The sequence below is a fragment of the Pseudorca crassidens genome, chromosome 2 (genome assembly GCF_039906515.1).
Source record: "Pseudorca crassidens isolate mPseCra1 chromosome 2, mPseCra1.hap1, whole genome shotgun sequence".
Taxonomy (NCBI): domain Eukaryota; kingdom Metazoa; phylum Chordata; class Mammalia; order Artiodactyla; family Delphinidae; genus Pseudorca; species Pseudorca crassidens.
The window spans coordinates 43,058,601-43,080,648 of record NC_090297.1 but is presented as its reverse complement, the minus strand read 5'-3'; the positions used below and the strand labels follow the sequence as shown (position 1 = coordinate 43,080,648).

At 45.3% G+C, this 22,048-nt stretch overlaps 1 protein-coding gene across 6 annotated transcripts in view; it reads left to right on the top strand.

Annotated features, from left to right (window-relative positions):
* Positions 1-20,981, top strand: part of LOC137218733 (ras-related protein Rab-3B) — a 113,353-nt gene extending 92,372 nt beyond the window's left edge. For 5 of the 6 annotated variants that reach the window (XM_067726139.1, XM_067726141.1, XM_067726142.1 and 2 more), the window contains one exon: positions 9,864-20,981. In XM_067726139.1, coding sequence (XP_067582240.1) covers positions 9,864-10,051 — 188 coding nt within the window. In that variant the 3' untranslated portion in view covers positions 10,052-20,981. The remainder of the gene's footprint in view (positions 1-9,863) is intronic. The other variant, XM_067726140.1, reaches the window with a different exon arrangement.
* Positions 20,982-22,048: the final 1,067 nt, after the last annotated feature.

Here is a 22,048-nt window from a genome sequence, read left to right as displayed (position 1 = left end):
CACTCAGCTTTCAGAACATCTTCACTGCTCTGAAGCCTCTTCCGTATTCCCCCAGCTCTTTTCTTTGTGCCCCCACTTAGTGTACCCCGTACATGCAACAGGCACAGTACCCATCACACTTGGGTGCACTTGTTTCCATATTTGTCTCCAGAAAGCTCCATGACGACAGGAAGTGAGTCTTGTTTATCTTTATACCCACCGTGCCTGGCAAATGGCCTGGCAGTGAGTAAACACTGCAAGACTATGTTTGGATTAAAATTTTATGGAGTCAAGTATTTGGCTACGTCATTTTACTTTGTTCTAATTGCGACTTCCTGAGCTCCTACTCCATGCCAAGTACTGTGCTGTGAAATAGGCTATGTTCCCTGGTCTGAGACAGAAATAGGGATCCACCTGATGATCAATGTTGTGATAGAGGGATGTGCCGGGGTTGCGGGAGCACAGAGGAGGCACCTATTCAGTTGGGGTCAGAGAACATGATGCCCACTCTGAGTCTTGAAGACAAGTAGGAGCAGCCAAGTGAGAAAGAAAGGCAAGGACGTTCCAGGCGGGGGAATAACACTGGCAAAGGCAAGGAACAGCACTCTGTGTTTAGGGAATCATAAATCATTGGATTGTGTGAGTCTAGAGTAGTGCTTCTCCAGGCGGGAGACTCATGTCACTGGAGGTGTGCAAAATGATTTTATGTATATATTTTGGTGTGTATTAGAAAAAATATATAATCAGCATGTCAAGCCCTTAATGTTAAACAAGACTAAGTTTTTAAAAGGTGAGTTAATTTTATATTTGGAAAAAATATAGCCAGCATGCCAGACCCTTATGACTAGCATTTTAAAAAGGTGTGTTAGTTAAACATTTATTAGGTGTTTACCATGTGCCGTGCCCTATTCTAAGTGTTTAAAGTATTACTCATTTAACTTAATCCCCCTAGAACCCTCTGAGATAGGTACTTTTCTTATATCCAAGTTGTTCTTTTAACAGATGAGAAAAGTGAGGCACAGAGAAGTTGAGTAACTTGCTTAAGGTCATACAGCTAGTAACAAGTAGAGTCAGAATTTGAATTCAAGCAGTAGTCTGGCTCCAGAGCCGGTGCTTCTAACCATTTAACCTCACTATACAGCAAATATCGTAATAACGGCTGGCATTATATGAAATGCTTTGTGTTAATTATCTCATTTAATTCTCACTATAAGTCTTCAAGGTAGGTCATGTTCAATACTCTGAAAAATTAGGTTCTTGCTCAAGATTACACAATCAGGAAGTGGTAGAGCCAATAAAGATCTATCTAATTGATGTAGGAAAACAGATGGAAGTGAGATTAATTCTTACTACAGGGTTTAGGAAGGTACTTAAAGAGGGCCTTAATGAATTGGTTAGATTTGGGTAGGTCAAGGTAACCCATCTCAGTCTTACACAACTTCCTGAGCTTTCCTCTACTGCTTACCAGAACTTGCCTATTTACATGTCTGTCTCTCTTGGTAGACCTCAGCAGTAGCAGGGGTTACGTCTAAAATTTTTTTTCATTATCCCAGCCACCCAGCACAGGATAGATACTCATTCACTCGTACATTTGTTTATTGAAAAATATTTATTGAGCACATACTCTGAGCCAGGTTTTATCTTGGCACTTAGCTGTGATTCTTACTGTCACGGAACTAATGGGGGAGAGAGACACTAAACAAATAATTATACAAATAAATATATAATTAAAAATTGTGTAAATGGGTGAATTGTATGGTATGTGAATTATATCTCAATAAACCTGTTAAAAATTGTGGTAAGTTCTATTTGACTTAGGACTCTCATTAGGGCAAGTGATAAAATCCCAAATTAAACAAGCTTTAATTTTAAAAAATAGAATTTATTAGCTTATGAGTGCAACTTAATTGCACTATTTCTTAGCTTTGTGTATGCCTTCAGCCTCTTTCTATAGTCAGACTCTGAATGGGGAGTAAGATGGATGATGGCAGCTCCAGATTCATATCTTCCAACTTCTGCAAAAAGAGGATTCTTGCTCCCAACTACCTTATGTCAATCTCAGGGAAGACTGTGATTGGCTACCTGTGAGTCACATGCCTGTCCCAGTGGCTGGGGGAGGCAAGTATTGTAACCTATAGTCCCACCACAGTTGTTTAAAGTAGAAGTTCCATAAAGGAAGGAATGGTGGACAGATAAGAGTAACATAAGGCCACTGCAAGTGCTATTAAGAAAGTAAAAAAGAGAGAAACCCTAATTTTAGACTGGAGAGTCAAGATCTTCTGAGAAAGTAACTCTTAAGCTGAGAACTAAAGGATCAGAAAAAAATTAGGCAAAGATTGAGGGTGGGTCGGGGAGGGGAGTGTTCTACATCAAGACCAGCCCTAACGTAGTTTAGAGCTGAAAACGCTCATGAGATTTGAAAGACCATGTTGCAGGGACTAACTAGTCAAGGGGAGAGTAGTGGGAGATGAGGGTGGAGAGGTGGGCAGGGGCCAGATCATGCAGGATCTTGCAGACCATGTCAAGAATTTCGCAAGGATGTGATCATATCTGCGAGCAGTGAGAGAGGATACTCAGCCTTCCTCATCCTCACCCTCTGCTACACCAACTATTAAGTAAGTCTCAGTGATCTGCTTGCCAGTGCAGTAGGGCCATCCTCTGCTTTATGGGACTCCTCTTCAGGACTCCCTTTCTTTTAGTGTTTCTCAACTCTCTCAGCCAGAACTACTGATATGGCCAGCAACTAACATTTATTAAAGCTTTGAGTAGCTGCAGGTCTTCTATATCCTCAAAGTTCCTGGGACGTGGATGAGGCTGTAGAGACGCTGAGGCAAGTGGATCTTTGGGAGGGCAGAGAAGTTTCAGGGACTCCTATTCCAGGAAGCATGACATGTTAGGGCCTCTACCTCTTTGTGCGGCTCGAAAAGGGGCTCCTTGTCTCTTCCTCGATCTGACTGGGAATGGGTCTAGACTAGAGCCCAGGGATGCGAGTAAAGAGAAATGTGCTTCTGCCTACAAGGGCAGGAGAAACCTGTTCAAAATGTGGTTTTGAAACATACACATAAACACTCACTTCAGTGAAGTGTGGAGGGAAAAGTATCAGCCTAGGAGTTTGGAGACTGAGGGTTTTATTCTGCTTCTGCCACTAGTTTACTGTGTAACCTTGAGCATCTTGTTTCCTGTTTCTGGGTCTCAATTTTGCCCTTTTGAAAAACAGGGGATTTGGATTAGTTGAGTGGGAAGGTCTGTTCAGCTCTATCCCTCTGACTCCATGATTTCAATTCACACAATTCCCCACTCATCACTCAGTCCCCACAGACCCTTGTACAGGGCTTTGCTTATTTTAGGTGCTTGATAAATGTTTTTTGGATTGGGGTGAATTGAAACCTTGCATCACTCAGCCTGGTGCAGAGAAACAAAGACCTAGCTGACATTGAGAATAACTAACCTTGGTGTAGTGACTTATGATTCACAATGTGTTTTCACAACAATTCTCTTGTGACCCTCACTCTCACTCCTAGTCTGGGAGGCGGCATTGTCTTCAGCTCCATTACACTGAAGAAGCTGAGTTCAGACCACTTATGTTTTCTTGCATGCAATGAGCTGTGCCACACTTCCGTGTCTTTCTTTTCTCACTTGAAGATTATGTAACTTTTCTAAGCCACACAGGTCGTAGGTGGCAGGTCCAGTACTCTAACTCAGCCTTTAGACTCAAAATCTTAACGCTTCCATTGTATCACCACCCAGTGGTGTTTTCCCAAAAGCTTGCAGTAGTTTCTCTTGAAATTTCACCCTCAGTCCCAGTGTTGGTGAGAATTCTTTAGATTATGTTGTGGTAACACATAACCCAAGTCAGGAGCTTGGATAATAAAGGTTTATTTCTCACTCACATTACATGCCAGCAGCAAGTCAGCTGCAACTCTGTGCATGTCATGCAACTCTGAGATCCAATCTGAGATGCCTAAGCCACACAAAGACTCTCAAGGCTTCTGTTGGGACTTGGTATGCCCACATGCATTGGCCAAAGCAAGTTACATGATGAAATCTGATGTTGATTGACAAGGGAGATATGTTCCTCCCACAAGGAGGCACTGCAAGCCACTTGGCAGTGGGTGGGAATACAAAATCCTCTACAGGGAGGGCGGTGAACAATCTGCCACAATCACTGAACACATGATGGACCCTGGTGCCACAGAGGTGAATAAGTTCCCTGCTCTCAAGTTGCTCATTGACCAGGGAAGCAAAATAGTAGAGAGATAATCTCAACGTCCTGTTTACTAGCATCCTTCACCCTTCTCCAGCTCTGGCTCTCTCTTGAAACCGCCCCCTGGGGAGTTGACCTTTGCAGGCTGTGTTTCCCAGCCTCCTGTGACAGTGGCTTCTGGCTGTGTTTAGCCAAGGAGAGACACTGGCAAGTGATGGGAGTTGGGGAAAAGAGAAAAACCTGCATGTGTGTCTCCCCCACCCCTTGGCAGGCTCCCCCAGTAGAGGCTGCTCCTCTTCTCTGACTCCTGCTCCCACAGTTTTAACTTCCTTTGGCCCCATTAATAGTTTTCTTTTCTGTTAATAATCTCTGGGTTTCTTCAGTATTCTGTTTGGCCTCTTAGTTCTTCTACCACCCATATAACCAGTTCCCTCTAGTTAAAATTTTAAGAATAGTGCCCATTTTCCTGATGGACTCTGACTGAAACAATCATGTCAGGTACCATGGGAGTCTAGGGGAGCGGTGCATTGTATGTTCTGAGTGGTGGAGATGGGGTGGGGAGAGAAAGGGAAGGCTCTGTGGAATCAGGGATTCCACAGGTGAGTAATGAAGAGGATTAGGTGTAGGAACTAAAGAGTAGTAAGTAGCATGAGTAAAGAAACCAAATAAGAAAGTGTCGATGTTTCTGGAGCATGGTGTGAGCCAGGAGGATGAGGCTGGGGAAGTGGACAGAGGCTGAGCCATGCAGAATCTTGGGTGTCAACCTAATGAGGCTGGATATTGGATGAATTAAACCTCTTTGAGTTCCAGTGACACAAATCTAAGTCAAAATAGCTCAAGTTATAAGGACAGGGGCATAGCAGAAACAAAACGGAAGAGAATGTTGCTGGAAATGAGATGGTTAAGAAATTAAGAGCCAGGGTGTTGGATAGATTGTCCACCTGAAACCCAAAGTTCCTGAGAATGAGTACAAGCCTGGGTGGAAAGGAAGACAGTGAATCCCTTGCCAAAATCATCAGTGACCAGAGGGGCTTGAGTTGAAGACTGATACAAGATGGAGATGATGAGGTATCAGAGCAGGCTAGAGAAGGGATTTGAACATAAAAGTAGAGGAGAAATGTTCTGGGGCAGTTTCAGGGTGAGGAGAAGCAAGTTTAGCTAGTTGTGAGTTTCTGAAAAGAGTTCTAAAGTCAAATTCAGAAGCAGGCAGTGTGGACAGAGTCAGTGGAATCTGTGGGGCTGTGACAGCTGCCTTTGGACAGGATAGGTAAACAGGAGCATTTTGGGGGTGGGAATCATCTCAGATTCAATTAAGAATTGGGCCCAATTAAAGGCAGCAGAAATTCCATTGTTCTGAAGCCAATTAGAGGGAGGAAAGGACTGGGGGATAGTCTGATTAAGTGGTCCTCATCTTCCTGAGCTCTCTAGATTCTCAGCTCCTGAGACTCCTGACTAATGAACCTGAGGAAAGGTTACCGCCTGGGCCTACTAATGAAGAGCCTTCCAGGAGTCTGACAGTCGTTGGGTGGAGGTGCATTTGGGATTGTTCTGCTAGCAAAAGAGACCCACGAGCTGGCCAGGGTCACGCACCAGTTACTTGAATCAGAGTTCTCATACCTTGGGTATCTTTGAGATGGCAGTGATGACATCTCCTTGGCCTGACATATGCGCTCTCCGTGTTTGGTTACTTACTCCCTCTTCCGTCACCACTTTGAGCTTGCTGCTCTAATGATAACAAACTGCTATGGTCATACTGGGATACACCAAGACTGTTTTTTGTCCCATTATATGTGTTTATGCGGTTTCCCCTCCCTGGTGTCCTATACATGCATGTGCTCACACATGTCTTTATCTAGCTGATATCTGCTTAAGAATCAGCTTCTCCAAGAAGACTTCCCTGGGCCCCAGGCTCAGATAAGTGCCTCCTCTGTGCCATGACAGTTCCCTCACTCCCCACCCTTCCAGCATTTATCACACTGTCAGTGTGTCTATCTCCGCTTCTCAAGGTTAGGAACCTCATCTGATTCACTTCAGTGTTCCCAGTGCCCAGCACAGGGTTTGCCATGCTTATTGAGATGAGTTCTCATGAACCCCACTGTCCACAGCCCCTCAACCACATCCTCCACGCTCATTCCCGTCTCCTGCATCCATCTGTCTGTTCATTCAGTTAACATTCACCAAGCCCCTACTCTTCTGGCTGGTACTGGAGCTCAGATGAATGACGTGGTCCCTGCTTGGGGAGCTCCTTGGACTTCCACCATGCACGGTAACACGTGCTGTGGCAGAGGGAAGCACAGAGGAGGAGGCAAAGCCATACCTAAGCTGAGTCCTAAAGAATAAGTTAGTCAGGTGAAGAGTTTTGCTCTGTTCTGGCCTTAAAGACACCCATCGCCACTAACTTTTGGAAGCCTATTCCCCCTCTCCTCCCCTGTCACTCTCTCCCTCTGCCGCATTCCTGCACAGCCTCTCGTTTGCTCTACCTGGATTATAGTGTATTCTGTCACTGTCCCAACTGAGAGTGAGACAAGGGGGCATAAGGGATAGAGCCCTGGCTTATGCCCCATCCCTGAGCCTCAGTTTCCCTATCTGTAAATTATAAGTGATAACCCTTGCCTTGATACCCCCAAAAAGTTGTTTTAAAATTGTATTTGGGAATCGTTAAGGACTATGAACGTGTGAGGGACTGACACTCTGATAAGTGTGTCTTTTCTCCACAATTAGATTTGGTCTCCCCTTGTCCCTGGCACTCAATGCAAGACCTGGCACAAAGTTACTGTTCAGTAAAGACCTGGTTTATTGATTGACCCTGAATGATGAAGAAAAAGAGGCTTTCCCCAAAGGCCTGGGGACTGATGGAGGGGCAAGGAAGCTGGGACTCAGATGGGCTGGGAACATAAGGGAAAGGGAATGGTCATGTATTACACGTGCCAACCACTTCACATACTTTTGTGCATTTAATTCTTATTACCACCCTATGAGGTAGGTGATATTCACCCATTCTACAGATGAGGATACAGAGGCTGGGAGAAATTAGGCAATTTGCCTGAGGCTGGGAGAAATTAGGCAATTTGCCTGAGGTCACACAGCTGGTAGCTGACAGAGACTATATTCAAATCCAGGCTGTCTGACTTCTGGACTTCTTCCCACTGCCCACCTGCACAATGGGACACGTCCTCCCCTCAGTGCCAATTCCTCAGGAGGGATTGGTGATCCTGGCCTTGACCTGTGTCCCCATCTTCATCCAAACTGATGGTTTAAGCCTACTTACTTCTTTACCTGTTTGCCCCTTTCCTAGGCAAGCAACATACTCTGCCCACTTCCCCAAACACTGTCACTTGTAACAAACCAGTCAAAGGCCAGAGAGTCAATGTTTATGGTGTTCGTTAAGGAAAAGCAACATGCTGGAGGGTCTCTCAAGCCAAGTCTCTACAGCCTGAGGATAAGGAGCCAGCAGCCACTTCCTTCTTCATCACATGTCCTCAATTAGCCGGCACTTCTGCACCTTGCTTTCTCATGTTGGGAAATGGGCTACAGGAGAGGCTGTCAACCAGAGGCGGGCTGGCAGGAATTGCGAGTGCCTTCAAGCTGGCGTGGCCCGGGGAAGAGGAGCCCTGTTTGTACCTGGGGGCTTCAGCCCTCTCTGTGGACAATGGGATAATAGGGAGAAGGAGGGAGGAGGAAAGAGACCCCCCTCCTCTGTGTGAGAGGATGACAAAAGAGGGAGGAAAGGGATGAAGGGGAAGTGAGAGGAGCAGATGAAAGACGAGCAGAAAGAAACTGTCATTGTAACAGGCAACTTCGTACAGCAATTTATCCATTGTCTTGCTCAGTCCTCCAGGACTGCTCTCAGCAGGAAGATGCTGTTGTTATTCCCATTTGACAAACAAGGAGGCCGAGACTCAGAGAGGTTAAGTGATTCAGAAAGAGGAAGTGACTTGCCCAGATTCAGACACTGTGGTAGTCAGATAAAAGCAAAGGAGGGCTTCCCTGGTGGCGCAGTGGTTGGGAGTCCGCCTGCCGATGCAGGGGACACGGGTTCGTGCCCCGGTCTGGGAGGATCCCGCGTGCCGCGGAGCGGCTGGGCCTGTGGGCCATGGCTGCTGAGCCTGTGCGTCCGGGGCCTGTGCTCCGCGGCAGGAGAGGCCACAACAGTGAGAGGCCCGTGTACCGCCAAAAAAAAAAAAAAAAAAGCAAAGGAGGCCGAAACGGGAGGCAGGGGTGTGTATGGATGTAGGAGCTAGCCAGACCCAGATCTAAAACCAGTTTCCACTAACACAGTCACGTGACCTTGTGTGAGTTAGGTAATCTCTTAGAGCCTTCATTTTTCTTTTGTAAATTGGAGATGATTATATTTACCCCACAGGCTGTTGTGAGGATTAAGGAAAACAATATTTGTAAAGCTCCTAGCATAGCATCTGGCATATAGTAGGCACTCAATTAATATTAAGGATCCCAAGGAGTATGAGAAACATAAGGGGAAAAGAAGGAGCTAACATGGAAAAAAGGGAAGAGGAAAGCTTTTGAGGAGAAATAAAGATGGACTCAGAAGGAAGGGAAAGAGGAAGGTGGACAGACAACAGAGGAAAGAGTAGGCCGGCGCAGGGACATGATGGAGAATGGAGGCTTATGCTTCTAAGGGCTGCCACCAACCTGGCCAAGACCAAGTTGGAAAGCAGCCGCTTTGTCTGAATCAGGAGGGCCTTGCTCATGTCTCCTGGGACAACCAAGTTCTGTTCATTGTCACAGAAAGTACCTTTAAGGATCTCAAGGTGCAAAACAAACAAGAATGTCTCACCCTTCAGGTGCAGTTTTTCCTGGGCAATTTGTTGGGTCCGTGTGAGGAGCGAGAGATCCAGGGCGATTCCTGGAAATTCAGGGAGGAGGAACCCCTCTGAGGGGAGTTAACCCAGTGTGTCTGTGAGTAGACAGAGCAAATGAAGCTCCGCTTATCCAGTGTGGATCTTGGAGTGTCTCCCAGAACCAGACTAGACTGGCCAGGCTGGGGTGAGTAGAGGCAGGGGAAAGTGGAGTGAAAGCCCTGGTCAAAAAGGACAAAGCTTGGGCTTCTTATACTGGTGACCTTGGGCAGGTCAGCTTACTTCTCTGAGCCACAGCGTGAGCATTAGTGAAATGGAGAGGCTCTGCCTGGACCCTCCTTCCCCTAGGGGTGACATGAGGATCAAATGAGATAATGGATGCTGATCAATGCTTTGGAAGCTCAAGTGCTGTGTACACATAGTCAAGTAGTCACTCTCAGAAGACACCTAATTATCACACACACACACACACACACACACACACACACACACACACACGCCGTGTTATCAGGCACAGGACTATACACTTTACATGCATCATCTTGTTTAAACCTTGAAATAATTCTATGAGATAGATAAAATTATCCCAATTTATAAACCAGGGAATTGATTCATAAAGAAAATAGGTGACTTGCCCAGGGTTACACAGCTGGTCAGTGATAGAGCCAGGATCCGTCTGACTCTAAAACCAGTGCAGGTAATACCTGCCCGGTACCCTCTCCTTGAGGCAGAATCCTCTGCCCGTGGAATTAGGCCTTCTTGCTTTACTCCTGAGCACTGGCTGTATTAATGCAGAGTGTTCTGGCCAGGGGGCATGAAGAGGAAGGGAAAGATCCTTACTGCTGTCTCTCTTCTATCCTCAGGGTTTGACTTCTTTGAAGCCAGCGCCAAGGAGAACATCAGCGTGAGGCAGGCCTTCGAGTGTCTGGTGGATGCCATTTGCGACAAGATGTCTGATACGCTGGACACAGACCCCTCCTTGCTGGGCACCTCCAAGAACACCCGTCTCTCGGACACCCCGCCACTGCTGCAGCAGAGCTGCTCATGCTAGGCAAGGCCCACTGTCCTGATCTCCCTTCATTGTGGCACCGCACCCACTTTGCTTCTCCGTTATACTCTGTCTTCCCTCAGCTGATTTGCTGCTGTTCCTTGCCTGCAGTGAAAGTGGAAGCATGCCCCTGGGGTTCTCTATCGATGGCCCCACTCACAGACACTCAGCACTAGACTAACTAGGTCATAATGTGGGCAGAGGTTCATTTTACAAAAGGAGAATCCACTTTATGAAGGGGATTCACTACAGGGACTTGGAAAAGCGAATCTCTTTCCTGCCTTTAAAATAAGATTTCCTCCCTTGACCAAAATTTGACACACCCACGCACACTTTTCAGGGCCTGGCCAACTGTGTAAAGTGAGACACACCTGCATAGCTAATCCTTTTGAAAAATACCTCTCCATACACAACCTGCTTGTTTCATATCAGGCTCCCTGTGGGGCTTCCTCTCACCACTAGACAAGCCTTGTTTCTCAAAGCCCTCGCCTGTTACCACGGATGCCCACAGGGCCTGGGCAGTTGCTGTGGTGACAGGCCAGAGCTAATCTCCAGAAAGCTCAGCCTCTCTAAATGATGCTGAAGGAGCAAAGGCTGAGTCAGAAACACATTTAAAAGAAAAAGATTATCCCCTGCAAAATGTCAAAGGTTCCTGCTATATGAAAGAGCAAGTGCATGAGCTCAAGAAAGACAAAGAGAGAAAAAGAGAAACACAGGCAAGATAAACAGGTCACGAATTTCTGATTTTGCTGCTTTCCAGTAGGTTCTTAACTGTGGAACTCCATGACATTGGTCATTGGTTCTTAGACTCCCAGAATCTGAAAAATTTATAGTTGGTGGAATCCCAAATTTTACCAGGTCTCACTAGTCAATTCCAATCTTCATGTCTCTGACAATTGGCTGTCAAGCCTCACAGCCAAATCTCTTCTAGGCAGGGATGGGAGCTCAGTTTCCACACCATCTTTGGCCATCTCTCATAATCAGAAAGTTTTCCTTGCTTTAAGCTGAAATCTGCCTCCTGGAAATTCTTCTTCCTCTTCCCACTCCATTTGTACCAGCTCTGCTGTCAGAGACTTCACAGTCTCTGCTCCCTCTGCCCCGTGACACCCTTAGATGATTTGAGAACAGAAATCATGACCCCTGGAATCTGCCCTTTCTCTAAATCAAATAGTTCTAATCCCATCTGCCCTTCTTCTTAGGGTCTTCTCCCCATCCTGCCCTTTCCTCCAGCCCATGTTTCAATCACTCTTGAGTAGTCCAACTGGGAAATGTGATTCAAAGCAGAATAAATCTAAGGGGGTATGACCCTGAAAAAATTGGGAAAAGTGAACTCAGAGGTCCCAATCCTAACCTCATTCTCCTGAGGGTGAAAGCTTAGTTTCTACCGAAGAGCAGATGTGAAACTCCTTCTGGTGGAAGCCACTTAATTAAACACCCAAAGAAAACAAAAAACACGCCTCTGACACCAGCAACAAACTGACTGCATCAGTTCATGGTTCTAGCTTGTTTGGACACAGGCACATGTTTGGTTTTTAACTGAAATAATGATGTGGAGCTAGCAACGATTCCTGAAAATCTTTCCTCCCAGCCTTGGCCTGAATCCCCAGCTTGACACTTCAGAAGTCAGTGGGGGAGGAGGGAGAGTCTCTCCCAAGTTTTCTCTCCATTTTAAATGCAGCTTATTTTCCTAGGAAAGTGCATTAACTAGCAACAGGTCCAATGACTACATAAAAGGACCCTTCAGGGTCAGCTCTGTGGAGATGTTGCCTTCTTTGACACAGTGCAGAGGATGGTGCTTTGGACTTGGAATCAGGAGACTCAGACTCTGCCCTTAAATCAAGTGTGACTCTGGACCAGTTATTCCCCATCACTGAGTCTTGATTTCCCACTTATAAAATGAGGGAGGTGGGCTTCCCTGGTGGCGCAGTGGTTGAGAGTCTGCCTACCAATGCAGGGGATGCGGGTTTGTGCCCCGGTCCGAGAGGATCCCACATCCCGCGGAGCGGCTGGGCCCATGAGCCATGGCCGCTGAGCCTGCGCGTCCGGAGCCTGTGCTCCGCAACGGGAGAGGCCACAACAGTGAGAGGCCCGCGTACCGGAAAAAAAAAAAAAAAAAAAAAAAATGAGGGAGGTTACGTGGGTAATCTTTCGGGTCCCTTCTGGCATGAATAACTCTTGAGACTCTTTTTTTTCACCTTCAACATTTCTGTTGATCTGCAAAATAAACCCAAGAGATGAGGACTATCACCCCAATATCACTGAGGCTAATACTGTTGTCATGCTTACTCAATACTAGCCATTGCTCCAAGCACTTAACATGTATTAACTCATTTATCTTTCCAACATCCTTGTGAGGGAGGCATTATAATCAATCTCATTTAAAGACAAGGAAATTAAGGAATAAAGAGGTTCTCTAGCTTGCCTAAGGTCACATAATGAGTAAGTGGTAGAGCTGGGGTTCAAAGCCAGAAAGTAGGCTCCAAGGTCTGTGCTTTTCACCACATTCTGTACTAGGTTTCTTATAGTACAGTGATCCAAAGAAGTTAAGAGACTTGGCCAAGATCACACAACTAGCAAGTGTTAGAGCCACAGTAACATTCAATCCCAAGGCCATCAGATTCCAAGTCTACTGGAGAAAAGACTTATGTCTCCAATCTGTTAATAAATTTTTCAGCTACTCAGACTAATCTGAGGTGATAGCTGTCTAACGCTTCTGGGAAGGAGGCTCTGAGGCAACCAGGTCCCATGGGCCTGAGCAAAAAAATGCCCATGTTTCTGAGGCCTAAGTGCTGGCTTTCCCTGTATCTGCCTCTGTCAGGCAATTCTTATCTAGCTCTCAAGCAGTGCTGCGAGCAGCCTCCCTGCATGAGCAATGGGGCAGAAGTTTATAAAGTTCTCTGACAATGGAAGAATGCGGTCCCTTCCCAGGGCAGTGTTCTGAATGTGCTCTTTACACTGTAAAGTCCTCTACAGGTCAGGAATAATTACTATTTTTCTGGTCAGTAACACCCATCTACCCAAGTACTAGGATTTCAGACCAAGCTCCTCATGACCCCTGGGTATGTTAGTACATATATCCAATAATCCTTTCTCTCCTACTGAGTATCCAGGCAAAAATCGAATTTTTTACTTAAAAACTGTCAAATTCCTAATAACTCAGGTGCCAGTTCAAGGGAACAGGCATCTTCACAACAGATGGAATCAACAGTTAAATGTAATAGTGACAAACTCTTCTACCGGGCAACAAACAGATCTGCTTGTTAGATGGCAATTCCCCAGCCTTGCTCTGTGACCTCGTTTCTGCCGAGTGGAAGGCAGCAGCTTCCAGCTGATGGCAGTGAACGTTCTTCGATCATGGTAATAGTGCAATTAGGTTCAAGCTGCATAATATATGTTTATGGCAACTTGTCCCAGTTTTCATCTTGCTTAACATTCCAAATAAAAGAAGATTAAAAAAAACCTCTTGACCTCTAAAAAGGCAAAAGTAGGCCAAAAGTGCAATACAATATTGTAGCTATTTATAGAATCTGTTTTAAATGCATGTGTATCTGTAAATACAAAGTGATTGGTGACTTACTACTGTCTCCTCAGTCTGTAACTTCTAGGAGCAGCAATGCTCCTAGATTGTAGATTGTACTAAATGGTCACAGACTCATTAAATATTAGATCTGGAAGGGAGCTTAGAAAAAATCTTGTCCAGGCTCCTCTTTGTACAAAAAGGAAGGTTGAGGTCCAGGGAGGGGGAGGAAATTTTCTAAGGTCACTCTGTGGGTGGATTAGTGATGGAGCCAGGACTAGGTCTTGGATTACCTCTAGGAAGAAATTCACCTATTCTGTATCTACTATAGGTCTGGCACTATTCAACACTGGATAAATATATATGAAAACAAATGGTCCTTCCCTGCAGGTACCTATAGTCTAAGGGAGGTGCTGTTTCTGAAATATTATTATCCCAATTTGGCAGGCAAGGAAACATAGCCTTGAAAAAGTTAACATGCCTAAGTCATTCATTAGTATCATTTGAACCCACCTCGGTCTGACTCTTGCTCTTTCAATTTTCCTCTTCAGACTGTATATTTGAGGTGTTGGTAGTGACAGATTTCCAAAGATTGTCAGAATTAAACAGCCTCACTTGGGACATTGGTTTCACAATTGTTTTGTGACTGCAGCCTTATAATGTCCACAGAATGATATGAACATTCTCCAGACCTGACTTTCCCAGTTACACCACCTGCTCCAAGCTCCTTGCTTATGTATCAAGCTTCCTATAGTGTCTTGAGGAATGTTCATTTGAGTTTGTTTGCCAATAGTTCGGTGTAAGTAGAAAGAATTACAGCAACAAATGTCCTGGAATCTCATTGATTTCAGATTCCCCATCCCAAACCTACACCTGATTACCTGCCACAGCTGGAGAATCAAGCAACAGCCTGTGACTGGGAGTGCCTGCAAGAGACAGGCCCATTGGATACAAATACTTTTAAGTGATGGTTTTGAAGGCCTGGATCCCTTATATGAGGTAGGAAAAATTCAAATTTATTCATTGAACAAATTAGTGTCTAGTATGTGCCAAGATACAATCAGTGGTAAATTAGACACAATCTTTGCCTTCATCAAGCTTATGGCCCAATAGCTTGTAGTTGAGTCTAGACATTGTAAAATTATCACCCAAATAGAATTACAAAATGCAGTGAAGGAAAGCTACATCATTCTATGAGAACACGTAACTGGAAAACCTGAATCACCTATGTGGAGCTGTGTCAGGGGCCTGAGGAAGACTCCACTGCCCCTGGCCATCGCTTTACATTTCTCAATTAAGCTTTCACCTTTTAGTTTAAACCTTTGATGGCTGATTGAACACAAATCCTCCAAAAAGAGTAAGAGTAAGCGGGAATTCCCTGGTGGTCCAGTGGTTAGGACTCTGGATTTAATCCCTGGTCGAGAACTAAGATCCCGCAAGCCATGCGGCGTGGCCAAAAAAAAAAAAAAAAAGTAAGAGTGAGATCAAGGATATCTGTACCTGTGACACATCTGTAGATGTCTGGTTCAGAGTTAATTGTCCTCTGAGAGATATAATAAACCACTCCAAAGCTTAGTGACTGAAAGCAGTAAACATTTGTTATTTCTCATGATTCTATAGGTCAGCTGGGTGTTTGCTCTGGCCAGGCTGGATGGTCTAGAACGGCTTCATTCACGTGTCTGGGGACCCAGCTGAGATGACCAGGGTGGTTGAGGTCTCTCTCCATGTTTTCATTTTCCAGAAGGGGACCCAGACTTGTTCACATGGTGGTGGAGGTTTTCCCAGCAGCAAGAGAGGGCAAGCTCCAATGCAGAAGCACTTTTCAAGCCTCTATTTGTATCATGTTTGTTCATGTCCAACTGACTAACAAGTCATATAGCCAAGCCTAATTTTAAGGGGTGGAGGACTAGATGCCATCTCTTGATAGGAGGAGCTGTAAAATATTGTGGCCATTTTCCAATCTACCAATGGAAGCAACCCTAAGTCATCTGAAACTAAGTCTGGTAAATTTCCCTGGGTCCTAAAGCTTGGCTCTGAAGAGGACCCCAAAGGAAAATATCACAGTGGTTTACAGCAGGGCAGTTTCTCATCATTTCTTTAGTTGTCCAAAGGGTGTACTTTGGAGCAATCAAGTCACGTCTCATGGAGTTTTAATGCTTGTTTAACAGTTCATTTGGTTAGTTCTTAGCTCCCCCCAAGGGATGAGTCGGGCTTTTCATTGCGTGGGATTCACTGTAATAATGGTTCTGATTCCCACCTGAAGTTCCTGGCTGGAAGCCTAGCAGAAGGATTCAGTATAGGCAGAAGGGATGACTAAAAGAACAGTTGGGCCCTCTGCTCTAGCTATAGTTTCTTCCTTGGAGCCTCATCTAGTCCTGAGGCTTTAGATGCTACATCTTTGTTAATGACATGTATACACAAGTACCTACTAGACATCTCCATGTCTCAAACTTACCATGTCCACACTGGAACTCTTGATTCTGCTCCAAATTTATTTTAACCCTACTCTTCACAGAAATCTCGGTATCATTCTTAATTCCTTGTATTTCTTTTTCTTAGTGTCCACATCTAATCCAACACCAAGTCCTATGATTCTACTTCTAAAGTCGATCTCAAGTCTGCCCACATTTGTCCATTTCCATTGCCATGACCTTGGTCCAAGGCACCATTGTTTCTCTCTTACCTAGGAGCTAACACAGAGCTTGTAGCCAGTTTCCCTACTCCACACTTGCACACCTACAGTCTACCCTCCACACAATAGCAATCTTTTAAAAATAGAAATGAATGAGCACTCGTAACACTGAGGTTTACTTCAACACCACACATGAAAAGAATCTAGAGACTTCCACTATTATTAATAATTATTATTTTATTGATTCCGTTTCTAGCCCTGAATTTGTCCCTCACTTGCTGTAGGACCTCTGGTAAATCATTTCTTTTAATAGCCAGCTATCATGTCTCCCCTCATTTCTTCAGGAAATGGCAACCTCTTCTTTTGCAGTACTACTACTTTCTCATTCAAACCAGGTGATTCTAGTGAAGACTGTCAGTAAAGGGGGCATGTGATCAAGTGGGGCCAACCAGAATCCCTCTCTAAGATTTTTTTAAAACTGGAGCTATTTTCTTTCCCTTTGAATGACAAATATATGAGGATGTGCACTCTAAAACCGATGGTGTATCCTCAGCTCAGGTGTAGAATGCCACTCTGTGGTAAGAGAAAACAAGCTCATCATGAACAGAGTAGCCAGACATAAGATGAGAGAGTGTGTCCTGTGGCTTTCCTGGCCTTGATTCTGGCTTCTTGAGATTTGACTGGTCACCTCTTTCTTTGATTCTGTTAGACACCTCACTATATGTTTTTAATAAAGCCCCCATCTAGCTTTGCTTATTGGAGTTAGGTTCTTATAACTTGCAACCAAAACATATTCTTTCCTCTTTGGTTCTCTTTGGTGCTCCAAATTTTTAAACACTGAGTCTTCAGAAGATCCCATTTCTATGGACTTTCTGATCAAGAACTTTGTATAATCTGGAACAAAGCCTACTCACTTCACCATTTCCACTTCTTATACCCGAATGCATGAGGAAGAGGGATTTTGCAAGGTAAAAAGCAGCTCTCCATGAACTCTGATGACAGCACAGGCAAACGTTCCTATGGTTCCACTGATCCGCACAGAGTCTGGCTTCCCAGGTACTCAGAAACTACACAAAACATCTAACACCACTGCTGCTAGTTCTCCACATCTGTTCCTATTTCTCTGCCAACTCGGTGACACCCATTGTCTTGAGAAAACACCATTGAATGGGCTGAGTTGTGTGGCACACACTTTTACCTGCTTTTCTTCTATCATTTTGAAGTGATCAAACAGCAAAAAACCAAATAGGAAGTCTCTTGAAGGGAGATGATTAAAAGAATTTCCTTTGCTTGATGTAAAATTGTGCAATAGAAATGCAAAGTAAACCAAATGTAAAACAGATAGCTAGTGGGAAGCAGCCGCATAGCACAGGGAGATCAGCTCTGTGCTTTGTGACCACCTAGAGGGGTGGGATAGGGGAGGGTGGGAGGGAGACCAAGAGGGAGGAGATATGGGGATATATGTATATGTATAGCTGATTCACTTTGTTATAAAGCAGAAACTAACACACCATCGTAAAGCAATTATACTCCAATAAAGATGTTAAAAAAAAAAAAGAAATGCAAAGTAAGTCAGTAAGTATCTGAGGGGTGTGATTAGGATTGCATCTCTTCCTGGGGTTTACCAATGGACTGGGATAAAGCTAACAGGCTGTGCAACCTTAGCTAAGTCACTCCCTATCTCTGGGCTTCAGGAGCTTACAGCAGATGGTTTCTGCAGGCGCTCTTGGCACGAGTGCTCTGTGATTTTATGCCCATTTTCTGTAAGAGCTGTAAGTGGCAAACAAGATTTTGGCAGGAATCCTTTCACTATGAAAGCCTCTTTTCTCCTCGGGTATAATGAAAACAGCCAAGGCTATGTGACCCCCTCATCACTCAACCAGGCTTGTGGCTCTGGTTTCTGAGGCTGCCAGAAAGCATCTTAGCAATTAAGTGCATCTGGATGGTCCCTGACTGCGTGTCCCAGGTGAGAGGTTCCTAAAGTGTAACAAGAGGAAGAGGAGAAACAAGAATCTCTGAAGAGACTTATTAAGAATGGAGCACGGACTTAATGCATTTGAGAAGAGACATTGGGGCAGCAGCCAGTGTTAAGAGTCATAAATTGCATTCCAATTCAAGGAGGACTTAATTTATAGAGCGCCAAGTGTGCCAGGCTCAACTGGGCAAGGTCTTTCTGCAGACAATCTCCATCATGCAACTAGGATCCTGGGAGCTGAAGGGCTGAGAGATTTGCATGTGCTGAATTATCTTCCAATCCCTCTAAACTTAAGACCACGGGATGAGGACTGAGAAGGCAGTATGGTGCATGGTTTAAGAGGACAGGGCTTGTGGTCCAACAGACCCAGGTTCAATTCTTAGCTCTTCATCACTAACTAGTTGTGTGACTTGGAGCAAATTACTCTCAGAGCCTCAGTTACCTCATATGTAAATGGAAAAATAATATTTACCTCAAGAGGTTGTTGAGGGGATTAAATGCGAGAATGGTACAAATAAAGCCTTTAGTGCAGGCCTGACATACACAGTGGGTGCCGAACATGTGGTCTTGACTACTGTGCTACACAAAATCATCCAACCGGGCAGAGCAGGGAGAAAACCCAATCCAGGATCCTTGTAAGTGCTCTAGGAACAGAGACAGGAAAGACCCAGCATAAACATTATGGACAACAGAGCAATGCGGGGTGGGAATGGCGCCTATAAGTAGGAGATGGAGCCTGGGCTTGGAAAGTGGATCAAGGTAGAGTCTCATCAGGAACAAGGGAAGAGAATCCAGGAAACTGGCCTTGAACGGCTCTGTGGCATGACCTTGTTGGGCTGGCTGCCACCAGACACCTGACGGAATGCAGAAACCAGCCTCCGGGGGTGAGGAATAAGCCAAAAATGAGGTTTAGAGAGTTCTGGAGCCTTTGTTAGAGATGTCCTCCAGTGCTCAGGAAACCAGGGTCCTGGAGACCTGGGTTTGAGTCCTGCCTTTGTAACATACTAACTGTGTGACCTTGGACAAACATATTTTCATCTATAAATTGAGATTAATAATCCTGCCTACTTCACAGAATAGTGGTGAGAGTCAAATGAAAGTACATTTTAGAAACTGCAGAATGTTGTGGACATATAGGATGGAGCCACTGTGAAGGGGCTGGGGGTAGGCAGCAGGTGGCATTCATCACAGAATGAAACTGAGCATACCCCTCCCGGAGCCATTTCCAAAGGTCCCCTCCCCCCTCCACAGCCTCTCCCCTCCCCCCACATTTTGGTCCCAGGAACCTAACCTCACATGGAAATATCAGAGCCAGCATGCCCTACACCCAGAGGTTTGCTTAACTTCAGAGAAACTTCCAGAGTCTAAGAGCAGCCAAAGGGAATCAGCCAGTGCATGCGGGGTTGGATGAACAGAGCAGTGAGCTATGATGGGATAGGGACCCAGGAGCGGCAGACAGTGGAGTCCATATGCACTATGATTAGAATAGCATAACAAAAATCACCAATCATTTGTTTGGCACTTTACAATTCCCAAAGTACTTTCTTTTCTTTTTTTTTTTTTAATTATTTATTTATTTATGGCTGTGTTGGGTCTTCGTTTCTGTGCGTGGGCCTTCTGTAGTTGTGGCAAGCGGGGGCCACTCTTCATCGCGGTGCGCGGGCCTCTCACTATCGCGGCCTCTATTGTTGCGGAGCACAGGCTCCAGATGCGCAGGCTCAGTAATTGTGGCTCACGGGCCCAGTTACTCCGCGGCATGTGGGATCTTCCCAGACCAGGGCTTGAACCCGTGTCCCCTGCATCGGAGGCAGATTCTCAACCACTGTGCCACCAGGGAAGCCCACAAAGCACTTTCTCATCGAAGCCCTAGTGATCTTTGACACAACCCTGTAATATGGGTTTTATTATTTCCAGTACTCAGATGAGGAAAACTGAGGCCTGCATCAGAGAAGCAACCAGCCCAAGACTACATAAAGAAGGCAACAAATGGCGTAGTTAGTCTCAGAACCAGGTAGGGTGTGGCCCAGGAGTAGGCAGTCCTGGTCCTGGACCCTGCCTATTGGCGGCAGGAGGAAGGCAAGCTGAAGAGAAAACCGAAGCATCAGTTGTGTCTACATCTGGCTGCTTCTCTGCTTGCGGGAAGGACGGAAGAGAGGAACACACACTCCTCACTGCCTCCACACCCTCAATAAAATGAAACTCTGGAGCAGGGTTGAGCAGCAAAGACTTTCCTCCCGTCACGGGGCCAGGGGCAGATGGTCTCCCCAGTCACACGGAGAAATGTCACCTTACTCAATTTGCACACCATTTTCAATTCCCCCATGGCTCTTCCTAATTTATTCAACCAGGGACAGGGCCGGTCTCATGCCAGCCTAGGAGATGTACCACAACAGGCTGAGCAGAATTCCTCAGGAGGAGCAATTAGCAAAAACTGGTGTTGTCACTCTATAAGACTGAGCAGAGAGAGGAATCATAACTCTTATGTTCCAACCCGCCCCCCGACAGATTCTAGCTAAACAAATGTTTTCATTCTTTTTTATTCTTCTTATATTCTGTATACTGACACCTCTTCTTAGTGACACATGAAATATAAAATGTCATGTGGTGTTGTGAGTTTGTACAAATATAAAGAGATATAGTGGTATACAGAGTAACAAAAGGACACATCCTATTTGCAAATATATGGTGTCTCCTTTTTCTGTGTTGATATGTCTTATTGATATAAACTGGCTTTTCTTAATGTAGCCCCTATCCTCATCATGGTGTCAACGATGGTATGTGCATTAAAGTTCATCCGAAGTATACATCATTTATGCAGTGACTCTTCCCTGAGTTTGTGCTAGGAGCTTTGGGAAAAGACTCCTGCCAACTGAGGTCTTAGGGACTAGGGAGACAGGTCCAGCACCAATGCAATAAAAGCCACAATACAAGGCGGTAGTTCATGAATGACTCAGAAAAGGGGGAGATCAGGGTGAACTCTAATAGTCAGGGAAGGCTTAATGGAGGAGGAAGGACCGGAGCTGCAAGAGGATAGGGATAGCCATTCAGCTTGCACTTGTGAAGATCCTCTGGGTCCCAGTTCTGTGCTGGCTGATACAGAGGATGCAGAGAATCACAAGGGGCGGTGTGTGCCTCGGAGGAGCATGGCTCAATACTGACTCCCAGCAGTGGGTTAGGATACACTGCTGGAGCATTGAGGAGCAAGAGAGCTGCTCAATACACTGCTGAGCTGGAGAGAAAGTGCTCAGCCCACAGGAAAATGAAACAAAGTGCAGACAGAAATGGCAGCTCCTGGAACTTCCCTGGTGGTCCAGTGGTTAAGACTCTGAGCTCCCAATGCACGGGGCCCGGGTTCGATCCCTGGTCAGGGAACTGTACCCCACATGCCGCAACTAAGACCCGGCAGAGCCAGATAAATAAATAAATATTAAGAAAAAAGAAAGAGAAAGAAATGGCTGCTCCTAAAAAGGGCAGAACCCACTCCCCACTTACCAACCCCCCCCAAAATGTATAACAAGCATATCAGATAGCAAATTCAGTCTGGTTCTCCACCCATCCCCACCATGGTGGGGAATCCTTTCCCTTTGTCTAGCCTGGTTAACTCTTAATCATCTGTCAGGACTCAGCACCAAGACCCTGGTGAGCCAGAGAGGATGCAGAGCTTTGGAGAAACAGAGCAGAAGTGATGGAAGTGTCAGATACTACATTCAGTCAGGATCCTTTTGATTATGTGACATATACCCACTTTTAATAATCATAAGAAAAAAAAGGTCATGGTGGAAGGGGAATTTGTTAGCTCATGTTACTGCAAAGTCCAGGGGTATATCTAACTTCGGGCTCAGCTAGAACTAGGTGATTAAATTATATTATCAGGAT